The sequence below is a fragment of the Muscardinus avellanarius genome (assembly GCF_963383645.1).
Source record: "Muscardinus avellanarius genome assembly, chromosome: 10".
In the NCBI taxonomy this organism is placed as follows: Eukaryota; Metazoa; Chordata; class Mammalia; order Rodentia; family Gliridae; genus Muscardinus; species Muscardinus avellanarius.
The window spans coordinates 81,535,341-81,548,047 of NC_137796.1; the positions used below are offsets into that span (position 1 = coordinate 81,535,341).

The window sequence follows — 12,707 nt, forward strand, 5'->3', positions numbered from 1 at the left end:
AAAGTATGTGTTTCTATCCTCAGCAGAAGAAACCCGCAGAGAGCAGGGTCTGGGCGGGGGGGCGGTTGAGATGGAGTGGTGACAAGGAGGGACAAGGTTGCTCGGTGGGACTTAGGGATACCCAGGTCTGGCTGGCTGATGCGGTGGAGACGGTGGCCCTTCCCATTGTCAAGCGGTGAAGACGTCCCCGCGGGGCACAGCAGAGCCCTCACTCGGTGCACCCCGGGAGGGGCCTTTGGCAGCCCAAAGCTTGGTGGGCTGTGTGGAGGTGAGGTGGCCGGGCCCGCTGGGCGGGGGCAGCACCATGGGCAAGGAGTTGCTGCTCCTTTCATGCCAGCACGTGTCCAGGATGGGGTAGAGCTTGCCCTGGAAGTCAGCCTGGAAAGTGTAGAGCGGCCGCAGGTCATCCGGGCGGTCAGCATCAAAAAAGGTGAGCTCTCCCTGCTCGTAGTGCAGGTAGACCCCGATGCGGTGAGGGTGGCCCACCACGGGCAGGGGCACCCGCGGGCAGCTGAAGGCCTCGTACACGCGACCCTCCTTCAGGCCCATCAGCCACATGCCGTGCTCTGGCGACTTGACCAGCTTGCCCTTGCGACTGACGGTGCCCTTGATGACCCCCAGGCGCCAGTCGCTCTTGCTGCCCACCACCACTTCCCAGTAATGGCGGCCACAAGAGAAGCCCCGGCTGGTCAGGACGCAGGTGCAGTAGTCGAAGCGCTCGGGCTGGCTGGCAAGCCGCTGGGCCAGGAGCCCACACTGCACCACTGTATTGCCCTTGGAGAGCTCCAGGAGCGGGTGCGCAGTGGCGGGGTCCAGCTTGAGAGACTCCGGGGCTAGGAGGCAGATCAGAGAAGACCTATCGTTAAGCCACAGAGAGGACAGTGGAGGCTGTTTCCGGAGGCTGATGGGAGGCCCGGGGCTCCTCAAACTGTGCCCACCTCAAACTTTGTATCCTTAAGGCCTGGAAGGGGCCAGGTACCAGGCTGTAGATGATAGAAGATGGATGGGTGATAGATGGTTGGATGGATGGATGGATGGATGGATGGATGAATGGATGGATGGACGGACGGATGGATGGACGGACGGCTGGATGGATGAATGGATGGAAGAATGAATAGATAGAAGATGGATTGGTGATGGATAGATGGATGGATGGATAGATGGATAGACAGATGGATGATAGATGGACAGATAAACAGATGGATGGGTAGGTGATGGATGGATAGAAGGATAATGCCTAAAGTATATCAGACATGGCCACTGTGAGCTGAGGGATTCTGGTAAGGACGAGGTACAGGCCTGTACCTCTGGCCCGCCTCAGAGGAGGAGCTGACAGAAGGTCCTGTTAGGTTAAGTCAAGGTTCTCTGGAGAATCCTTAGCAATGGCAACTGTCTTATTTGCTGGACAAACTATCTCAGGTCACCTCCTTACTAACTACCCAATCATTTCCCCAGAAGTGGACAAATAAGACTTATGTTTACAGACTAAATTTTTTTCTCCCCTCTTTCATGTCAATCCTATCTCTTATTTTGATGGATAAAATCAGTGTATTAATGGGTCTTCCTCCTGTGCAAGTAAACAGCATACTATTAATGAAGGAATTTATTAAATATCTTTGAATCATTTTTTTTTTGTATGTGTATGTTACTGGGGATTGGACCCAGGGGCATTCTGCCTCTGTGCTACATCCCCCAGTCTTATTTTATTTTTTATTTTTGAAACAAGGTCTTACTAAGGTGTAGAGGACCTCACTAAATTGCTGATGCTGGCTGCACTTATGATCCTCATGTTTCAGACTCCCAAGTACTAGGATTACAGGCGTGTGCCACCATGCCCAACCTGAGTCATTTTCGACAGAGAAACAGCTACCATTCATTAAGCACAAAATCACACACATACACTGCAGCCCAGCCAGGCAGCATTAATAGCTCCTCTTGACAGATGAAAAACCTGAAGTTCAGAGATTACACAACTTGCTCAGTTGATCATAGTAAGAGCTGCTTAAACATAGTGGCAGCACCCTGTAATCCCAGTACTGAGAAGACTGAGACATGAGGATCACAGGTTCCAGGCCAGCCTCAGCAAATGTTTCAAAATAAAAAGGGGTGGGGGGATACCTCAGAGGTAGAACGCCACTGGGTTCAATCCCCAAGACCAAAAACCTAAAAAGAAAGCTGGGCCTTCTGGCGCACACTTATAAGCCCAGTACTTGGGAGACTGAGACAGGAGGATCACAGGTTCGTGGCCAACCTCAGCAACTTAGTGAAGCCCTCTGCAACTTAGTGAGACACTGTTTTAAAATACAGAATAAAATAGGGGGTGAATGCCCTGTGGTTCAATGCCTAGTACCAAAAAAAAAAAAAAAAAAAAAAAAAAAAACCACAATGAGAGAGAGAGGTTAACTTGATCAAGCTCTGTGGTGGAACCAGCCCCATGTTCTCACGGCTGCCCCCAACAGGCCTTGCTCTGAGTTCTCTGTAGCGCAAATGCTCTCTGGTGCAACCAATGGATGGCTTCCAGCCCTAGTGGGGCCTTCAGGAAGGAGGAGGGGTTGGGACCTCACCTGGCAGAACTTTCCGGAAGAGCCTTTTCCACACGGTCAGCTTGATGTCCGCCTGGTGGAGACCTGGCTTGAAGGAGATGGGGCTGAACGTGCCTTCTGGGGGCCGGGCCTGCTGGAGCTCGGCTCTGCATGGGACAGACAGTGACGGGGAGCTCTGTGCACCCACCCTGCTTCCGCGTGGGGCCTGTGCAGGCAGATCTACTGCTGGGGCTGTGCACTCACGACACCCACCATTTCTTCCCCTTCCCCCTTCTTGGAGGACCTGCCTCCTTTCTAGGAGAGGAAATACTTCATCACAATGGTTCTGAGCGCAGGCCCAGGGCCAGCAGCGGGGTATCAATCTTATTAGAAGTGCAAGGCCGGGCGTGGTGGCGCATGCTTGTAATCCCAGCATTTGGGAGGCTGTGACGGGAGGATCGCAGTTCGTGGACAGCCTCAGCTACTTAGCGGGGCCCTTTGCAACTCAGTGAGACCCTGTTTCAAAAAAACAAAAAAAAACAAAAAAGACTAGAAAAATAGGGCTAGGGGTATAGCTTGGAGGTCGAATGCCCCTGGGTTTCATCCCCAGTACCAAAAAAAAAAAAAAAAACAGGTTTTGGGGTTGTTTTTTTTTTGGTACTGGTGGTTGAATCCAGGGGCACTCTACATCCCCAGCTCCTCCCTCCCCCCCACACACACTTTGTAGTACTAGGGATGGAACCTAAGGGCATTCTACCTCTGACCTATACTCCCAGACCTTTTTACTTTTTTTTTTTTTTTTTTTTTTGGTGGGTCTGGGAATGAAACCCAGGGGCATTCGACCTCCGAGCTACACCCCCTGCCCTATTTTTTTTATTCTTTGAGACAGGGTCTCACTAAGTTGTGGAGGGCCTCACTAAATAGCTGAGGTTGTCCACGAACCATAATCCTCAAGTCTCAGCCTCCCAAATGCTGGGATTACAAGTGTGCGCCACCACGCCTGGCTGCCCTTTTTACTTTTCTGTGTGTGTGTGTGTGTGTGTGTGTGTGTGTGTGTGTGTGTGTGTGTGTTATTGGGAACTGAACCCAGAGGCACTCTATTCCTCAGAACTACACCCCCAGTCCAATTTTTTAATTTATTATTTGAAAACAGGGTCTCACTAAGTTGTTGACAGCCTCGCTAAATTGCTGAGGCTGTCTACAAACTTGCAATCCTCCTGTCTCAGCCTCCCAAATACTAGGATTACAAGCATGTGCCACCATGCCTGGCTTACTTTTTTTAAAAAACAGGGTCTCACTAAGTTGTTGAGGATGACCTCAGACCTGCGATACTCCAGTTTCAGCCTCCCAAGTATGGGATTACAAGCCTGTGCCACCATGCCCATCAAGAATGCAGATTCTGAACTCCACCCTAAGCCTGCTGATTAGAAATTGATTACTGGCCAAGCATGGTGGCACATGCCTATAATCTCTTATAGGGAGGCTGAGACAGGAGGATCAGAGGTTCAACAAGACAGCAGTGTAGGGAGGTTCTCAGCAACCTAGGGAAACCCTATTTCAAAACAAACAAACAAAAAAGTGTTGGAGGTATAGGTTGGAGGTAGAATGCCCCTGGGTTCATTCCCTAGTACTACACACACACACACACACACACACACACACACACACGCTGATAGTGCACCCTCCAGGGGTTCCAATGCATGGTGACATCTGAGAACCATTTCTCTGCATCCAGTGACATGGGTGCTAGCCACAGCTAGAGTGGATCCCTGCTCTAAACCCAGGCAGGCAGATTTCCTGTTCACGCATGTAAACCCGTGCCTCCCAGCCACAGTGTCTCTAGGGAAATGTTTCCCCTGGACTCAGGGGCAGAGCCAGGTGTGGGGAGACACCTCCATGAGCACCCTTAAGCTCAACAGAGAAAGCTGAACATGTGGTGCATGCCTGTTAAGCCCAGTACTTGGGAGGCTGAGACTGGAGGATTACAGGTTTGAGGACACTCTCAGCAAGTTAGTGAGCCCCTGTTTTAAAATAATAATTAAAAAGAGCTGGGATGCCAGGCGTGGTGGCACACGCTTGTAATCCCAGCATTCGGGAGGCTGAGACCAGAGGATCACGGTTTGCAGACAGCCTCAGTTCCTTAGTGAGGCTCTTTACAACTCAGTGAGACCTAGTTTCAAAAAATAAAAAGACTAAAAACTAGGGCTGGGTGTGTAGCTCGGTGGTACAATGTCCCTGGGTTCCATCCCACAGGGGAAAAAAAAAGCTGGGGGTGTAGTTTGGAGGTAGAAATGTCCCTGGTTTAATTCCTAATACCCCCAAAAAAAGAAAACAAAGAAAGAAAAAGAAAAAAGAAAAGGAAGGAAAGAAAGAAAGAAAAAAACCAGTAGCGAGAAGATGGCCATGCCTGCTGCCACCAGACCCTCGCTGGGATCTCCCCCGAAGATCCATCTAAGGTGTTACCTGGAGACCATGGAGTGGTACTTCTGGAAGACAGAGAGAGGCAAGTTACTGCCATGCGCGGCTGTCAGGGAGGGGCAGCCTGGGAGTCACTCCCGTGTTTGCTCACCCGGATAAACTCGTGATGACTCTCACTGCCGAACTGCTCCAGCACACGCTCAGCCTGGGCCAGCCGCTCCTGAGTGCCCTGGGCCTGCTCCAGCTGCATGTCCAGGGAGGCCACCAGGCCGCGGGTGTGACCCTCGAGGCCCTCCAGGCAGCGGGCCTTCTCCTCGTCCACCAGGTGGTGCAGCTCCTGGAACTCGCGCCGGATCACCCAGCTGAAGACATCCGACTCATTCTGCAACAGGGAGGGCCCGTCAGCTCCAAGGCACAGCACAGCGACGCGCCTGACATTGGAGGCCATTGGGCTGATGTCTACCGGGGAATTCACAATATACTTGGAGAGCCTTGCAGGTGGCCGACCACTGATAGGCCCCCCAACTCCATCACAAACGCAATGGCTCTGCTTTGTTTGTTTATTGCGGTGCTGGGGATGGAACACAGGGGCATTCTACCTCCGAGCAATACCCCAACCCTATTTTTTTATTTTTTATTTTGAAATAGGGTCACTGAGTTGCAAAGGGCCTCACTGAGTAGTAACTGAGGCTGTCCAAGAACAGCGATCCTCTGGCCTCAAATGCTGGGATTACAAGCGTATGCTACCGCACTTGGCTGGATCTGCTTTTTTAAAATTTTAAGTAAATTTTTTTGGTGGTACTAGAAATTGAACTCAGGGTACTTTACCCCTCAGCCTGTGTGTGTGTGTGTGGGGGGGTTCTGGGAATGAAACCCAAGGGCATACTACCTCTGAGCTACACCCCCAGCCCTATCTGTGTGTGTGTGTGTGGGGGGGGGTACTAGGGTTAGAACCCAGGGGCTTTTCTACCCCTGAGCTACGTCCCCAGCCCTATTTATATTCTTTATTTTGAAACAGGGTCTCACTGAGTTGCAAAGGGCCTCACTAAGTAGCTGAGGCTGTCCACAAACCATGATCCTTCTGTCTCAGCCTCCCAAATGCTGAGATTACAAGTGTGCGCCACCATGCCTAGTTTACCCCTTAGCCTTTTTTTAAGTTTATTTTTTATTTTGAAATAGGGTTTGTTAAGTTGCTGAGACTGTCCTGAACCTGTGGTCCTCCTGTCTCAGCCTCCCAAGCACTGGGATTACAATTGTGCACCAAAGCACCCAGTTTGTCTGTTTTAACTATTACATGTGTAATTTTTTTTTTTTTTGTGGTACTGGCGATAGAACCCAGAGGCATTCTGCCTTCAAGCTAAACCCCCAGTCCTATTTTTATTCTTTATTTTGAAACAGGGTCTCACTGAGTTGCAGAGGGCCTCGCTAAGTAGCTGAGGCTGCCTGCAAACTGCGATCCTCCTGTTTCAACCTCCTGAACGCTGGGATTACAAGCGTGAACCACCATGCCCGGCTAAAATTTTGTCTTATCACAGGGGTCCACAACTGAAAAAAAAAAAAAAAAAAAAAAAAAAAAATATATATATATATATATATATATATATAAAAGGCCCAAGGAGAACAGGCTTTGGAGGGAGGTGGCCCAGGACCAATCCCGGCTCTCAAGGGGAGGACACCTGAAGGAGAGCCTGAGTATGGCTTCTGCTCCTTCACCACCTCCAGCCCTAACAGGCCTTTCGCGGTGTACTAGGTAAGTGAGACGGAAGGGCTCCGGCCTCTTCAGCCCCTGCTCTAGGTATTGGGAGGGCTCCAGCTGGCTGGCAAGGTCAGGCTGACACGCTGGCTGGGGGTGGGGGTGGGAGAGTCCTGCCTTAGCTTTGGGTTGTTTGTCTCTGGGACTCCAGTTCTAGGTTATCTCAGGCCCAAGGACATGGCGGATGAAAGCCTACTTGGAGCCAGTCCTGACAGCTGGACTAAATTCCTCCAGGAGGATTTGCACTTCCCCACCCCGCCCTGGAATGCTTTGAACTTGGCTTTGTGCGGCAGGCATGGGGCATGGGGTTCTGTAAAGGACGAATTAGAACGGGGCTCGCTGGGGCGTGGCACAGTGGCCCTGCGCTGGCCTGGCATGCATGAGGCCGTGGGTTCCAGAAGGAGAACAAGAGTGGGGTTCTGTAGGGAAATGGGGGTGGCCTGTCCCAGGACAGGGGCAGGGGGAAGGGCACTCACGACAATCCGGGTCCTGTTGTTCACCAGTTTGGCGATATGCTCCTCCATCTTCCTCTGGGCCTGCTTCAGGTCAGAGATGAGGGCTGCCAACTCCTCCTAGAGACAATATATCTGGCCCTGTGAGCAGCTGGACCGTCACCCTGCCCCTCTTCTCCTTTCCTGGGAGTATTCCAGTGGCCACAAGCACCCCCAGCGGGACCAGGGTAGGGACTAGAGCTACCCAGGTGCCTGAGACCCTTAAATAGGTAAGAGTATTCCAGAATATGCCACGCTGACAGCAGAAACTGCCCTGGCAGGAGAGGATTCCAATGTCATCTTTTTCCACAACATAGCGAGAGAGAGAGAGAGAGAGAGAGAGAGAGAGAGAGAGAGAGAGAGAGAGATAGGTGAAACATTACAGCTACCCAGAGCTTCCACTCAACATCTGAGTGTGGCGGCTGCCAACCTGAAGCCAGCGCTCCCTGCACTAAGTGCTGCCTGTAGGGGACCCACCAGGTGAACACCCTGATCACAGTGAGGCAATATTAGTGAGCATTTGATCAAGGTCACCATATTAGGCTGGAAATAGGGTCTGCTGTCTTCAAACTCACGACCCTCCCGTCTCAGTCTTCCAAGTACTGGGATTATAAACGTGTACCACCAACACTCCTCCCTGCCCCCCTCCATGCCTCTCTCTCTCTCTCTCTCTCTCTCTCCCCCCCCCCCTGCTCGGGCTTCCTGGCCTCCCAGATGTGGACCACTGCACATCTCTTGCCCTGGCCCACTGCTTCCCTGGGCTCCAGGCTCTCCCTGGCTGCAGGTCCTGCCACAGCTTCCCACCCACTGCCCATCCCACCCTGTGCTCCCTCCTCTGTGCCAGAGGAGGCCAGATCTGGGATCCAGCTTGACTCCCCTCTCCCTCCTTCAGTCCTTGGGGTTTTCCTTTGTCTACCTTCCAAGTATCTCCTGGCCTCCTTGCTGGTACCCGCCCACTTACCTCCTGACATGCTCAGGAGCCCTCTTTCTACCCTCTGGCCAGGAGTGTCTGCTTACATTGCCACCCTGCTTCAAACTCTCCAGTGCCTCCCGTTCGCGCCCAGCCTCTGCAAACTCCAGGTCCCTGCCTGGCATGGTAGCACAAACCTGTAATCCCAGTACTTGGGAGGCTGACAGGAAGATTGCAAATTCAAGGCCAGCTGTAGCAACTTAGCAAGGCCCTTCAGCAATTTAGCAAGACCCTATTCCCAAATAAAAAATCAAAAGGGCTGGGTGTGTAGCTCAGAAGTAGAATGCCTCTAATACCCACCTCTCCCCCCACCCCAAAAACCCCCCTCCAGTTTCTTTCCCCATCACACAGGCCTTCCATGACCTGGCCCCTGTGTATCTGGCCTGCCCCACCCCGCTCCCACCTTGATCTCCTTCCAGCTTTATGGAATGACTACTAAATCTTCAGATGTTCCAGGCTGTCCTTGTCCTGGCCTTCTGAACGTAGAATGCTTTTCCTCCTCCCCTTTTCCTATCCTGGTGGTTCAAGTCTTGATTTAACATTCCACTTCCTACAGGAAGCCTTTCCCAGCCACCTGAGCCCAGGTGGGGTCCATGTTCTTAACCATCTCACTTTTTTTTTTTCAGTACCAGGGATGAAACCCAGGGGCATTCTACATCTGAGCTACACCCCCAGCCCTATTTATTTATTTATTTAGTGGTATTAGGGATGGACCTAAGGGCATTTCACCTCTGAGCTACACCCCCAGCCCTATTTTTATTTTTGAAACAGGGTCTCACTAAGTTGCTGAGAGCCTCACTAAGTATCTGAGGCTGGCTTTGAACCTGCGTGATCCTCCTGTCTCAGCCTCCCAAGCGTGGAGATTACAAGCGTGTGCCACCACGCCCGGCTATTTTTATTATTTATTTATTTATTTATTTTGTGGTACTGGGGTTCCTGGAAACCCTTCTACCCCCGGGCTATACTCCCATACCTATTTTTAAAATATTTTTTATTTGGAAACTGGGTCTCTTAAGCCAGCGAGGCTGGCTTCAAACCTGCGCGATCCTCCTGTCTCCACCTCCCAAGCATGAGGATTACAAGTGTGCACCACCATGCCCAGCACATCTTTTATTTTTATTTATTTATTTATTTATTTGTAGTACTGGGGATGGAACCCAGGGGCATTGTACCTCTGAGCTACACCTCCAGCCCAATATTTTAGTCTTTTTATTTTTTGAAACAAGGTCTCACTGAGTTGAGCAGGGCCTCACTGTAAGTAGCTGAAGTGTCCTGGAACCTTGATCCTCCAGTCTGCCTCCCGAATGCTGGGATTACAAGCATGCGCCACCATGCCCGGATACCATCTCACATCTTAACTGCAGACCAGACACATGGGCCTCTCCTCAGACCTGGAACTGACTATGAGCTTCCGGGCAGGGCGAGTCTCCCCCATGCTGCTGTAGCACAGAGAGAGACATTAGACGCCCAGCGAGTGCATGTGAATAGGATTGGCTGGTAGATACCTGGCCACCCCTATGTGTGTTTCCTACCTGTCCCCAAGGTTGGAGGAGTAAGGAATCAGCCAGGGAGCCACTGGAATGGGCTTCAGGGGCTCCCTTGCCGTTCCTTGTCCTGCCCCCTCCCCTCTATTTCATCATTCTTTACTTTCACTCCTTTTCACCAACTACCATGCCAAGTGCCCTTCTTCTTACCCTTTCTTTATCTATTGGTGGCCAAAAGGAAACTGACCTTTGGGCGGGGGGCGTAGCTCGGAGACAGAGCGCTCGCCTAGCATGCATAAGGCCCTGGGTTCTGTCTGCAGCATCACAAATAACAGAGTGAACTGCCTGCAGTTTGAGTCCTAGCTCTGCAACTTAAAGCTAGATGACCTTGGAGAAGGACTCCTCCCTCTCTGAGCCCTCTTATTTACAAAATAGGAATATCTTAAGGAGTAAGTGGAATTGTGTAATGAAACTGCTTCATAAACCTCAAATCACCATAGCATCATAGTAACCTAAGATGCTACTTTTAGTATCTTCTAATGTGGAGTGATGGTCAATGACGGTGGAAATTCACTGACTTGACAAATACGTTTTGCCTACTGTTCTGGGCACAGACATATACCAGGAACATAACAAAGTTCCCATCTTCATGCACCTGAGCATGCAGGCAGCGGAGCGCTCTAGAAATAAACCAGGGCTGCGAAGAAAAAGCAGAAAAACAGGCTTGCAAGTGGCAGGAGGCATGGCTTCATCCCAGCAGCTGGCGAGGGTGAAATCCCAGCAGCTGGCATCGGCAATGACTCAAAACAATGAATGAATGAATGAATGAATGAATGAAATATTAATGAATTCCAGGACAGAGCAATTTTTCTTCTCTTTGGTACTAGAGGTTGAACCCCGGGGCATTTTATCTCTGAGCTACCTCTCAGCCCTTTTTATTTTTATCTTGAAAAAGGGTTTTGCTAAATTGTAGAGAATGGGCCTTAAATCTGCCTCCCTCCCGTCTTAGCTTCCCAAGCACCTGGATTGATTACAAGCCTGTGCTGCCACGCCCAGCTCTCCAGAACCTTCTCTGAGCCAGATGGTGGCACCCAAGAGTGCCAGAGTGGGGGTCCTCAATCCATGGGCGCTGCTCCTGGCTCCCCACCCCACCCCAGCCACGCTCCCCTCGCACCTTCATGCGGCTATAGACGGTGGACACCGGGGTGACCTGGTGGTGTTGGTGGGAGCCCAACAGACCGCAGAGGCCACAAATGAGCTCCTGGTCCTTCTCGCAGAAGAGGCTGAGTGGGTTTCGGTGGTGCACACAGACTGTGGGCTCCGGGTTTCCTGGGAGCCGCAGGGCCTCGATCACCCGGGCTAGGGAGACGTTGGGCGGGGAGCTGCTGCCATCCACCGCCCTGCGGCACACGGGACAGCGCAGCTCGGAGTCCAGGTGGTGGGACAGGGAGACCAGGCAGCCCTTGCAGTAAGAGTGGCCACACTGCAGCATCAGGGGCTCCTTGAAGACCTCCAGGCAGATGGGACACTGAAGCTGGTCCTGAAGCTCCGGCACACTCACCCGCCACGCCATGGAAGCTGCCCGGGCTGAAACACAGGCAGCCATCCTCGATCCAGCCCTTCTCCCCTCCCGCTGCCAAACCCAAGGGATGCTAGAACCTTAGAGGGCCAGATGCCAGACCTGGATTCCAGGCTACATCCACTCTCACCCCAGGGCTCAGTTTCCCCATCTATAAAACAAAGGGCTGAATGAGAAAGAAAAAAAAAAGGTCACTTGCAGATATGTGGTTCTACTTTTTCAAAAAAAAGTTTGGCACCGGGGATTAGTGGTACTGGGGGTGGAACCCAGAGGCTTTCTACCTCCGGGCTATACTCCCAGACCTTTTTTTTTTATATTTTATTTGGAAACAGGGTCTCACTAAGTTGCTGAAAGCCTCACTAAGTAGCTGAGGCTGGCTTCGAACCCGTGCGATCCTCCTGTCTCAGCCTCCCAAGCGCGGGGATTACAAGCGTGCGCCACCACGCCCAGCTTGGGGATTGAACCCAGAGACATTCTACCTCCAAGTTATACCCTCAGCCTAATTTTATTTCTTATTTGGAAATAGGGTCTCATTAAGTTGCAGAGGGCCTTGCTAAGTTACTGAGGCTGGCTTTGAGCCTGCAAGCCTCCATCTCATCCTCCCAAATAATAAAATAATAGAGCCGGGCATGGTGGTGCACGCTTGTAATCCCTGCGCTTGGGAGGCGGAGACAGGAGGACCACATAGGTTTGAACCAGCCTTGCTGGCTTAAAAGACCCTGTTTCCAAATAAAAATATAAAATAGGTCTGGGAGTGTAGCCCAGACATAGAAGGGTTCCATCCCCAGTACCACCAATAAATAGATAAATAAATAAATAAATAGGATTACAAGTGTGTGACACCACACTCAGCTTTTTTTTTTTTTTAATTCAGGATTGAACCCAGGAGTGGTTCAATCCTGAGCTACATCCTCAGTTTTTAATTTTTGTTTGTTTTTGAAACAGGGTCTTAAAAATTTTAAAGGGCCAGGGATATAGTAGTTCAGGGGTAGAATGCCCTGAGTTCAATCCCCAGTATCACAAAAGAAGAAGAAGAAGAAGGAGGAGGAGGAGGAGGAGGAGGAGGAGGAGGAGGAGGAGGAGGAGGAGGAGGAGAAGGAGGAGAAGAAGAAGAAGAAGAAGAAGAAGAAGAAGAAGAAGAAGAAGAAGAAGAAGAAGAAGAAGAAGAGGAAATAAAGAAAAAGAAACAAGATCTTGCTAAATTGCTAATGGCCTCACTAAATTGCTGAGGCTGTCCTTGAACCTGCCATGCTCCTGTCTCTTCCTCCCAAGTATTGAGATTACAGGTATGTGGCTCCACATCCAGCTGTGATTCTACTTTTTTGGGGAAAGGTACAGGGGATTGAATCCAGGGGTATTCCATCTCTAAGCTATAGCTCCAGCCCTTTTTATTTTGAAACAGGGTCTTGCTAAATTACTGAGGCTAGCCTTGAACCTATAATTCTCCTGTCTCAGTCTCCCATGTACTGGGATTACAGGTATGTGCCAGC

At 50.9% G+C, this 12,707-nt stretch overlaps 1 protein-coding gene across 1 annotated transcript; it reads right to left on the minus strand.

The window, feature by feature from the left end:
• Window positions 1-168: 168 nt before the first annotated feature.
• Window positions 169-11,220, minus strand: TRIM50 (tripartite motif containing 50; the record flags this gene model as incomplete). The annotated part of the gene is made up of 6 exons (XM_080703874.1): window positions 10,813-11,220; window positions 7,170-7,265; window positions 5,092-5,322; window positions 4,986-5,008; window positions 2,565-2,689; window positions 169-833 (listed from the first exon to the last, which is right to left on the minus strand). Exons 1-6 carry the CDS (start codon window positions 11,209-11,211, stop codon window positions 169-171), a joined length of 1,539 nt encoding a protein of 512 aa, XP_080560000.1. The 5' UTR covers window positions 11,212-11,220.
• Between the last annotated feature and the right edge of the window lie 1,487 nt (window positions 11,221-12,707).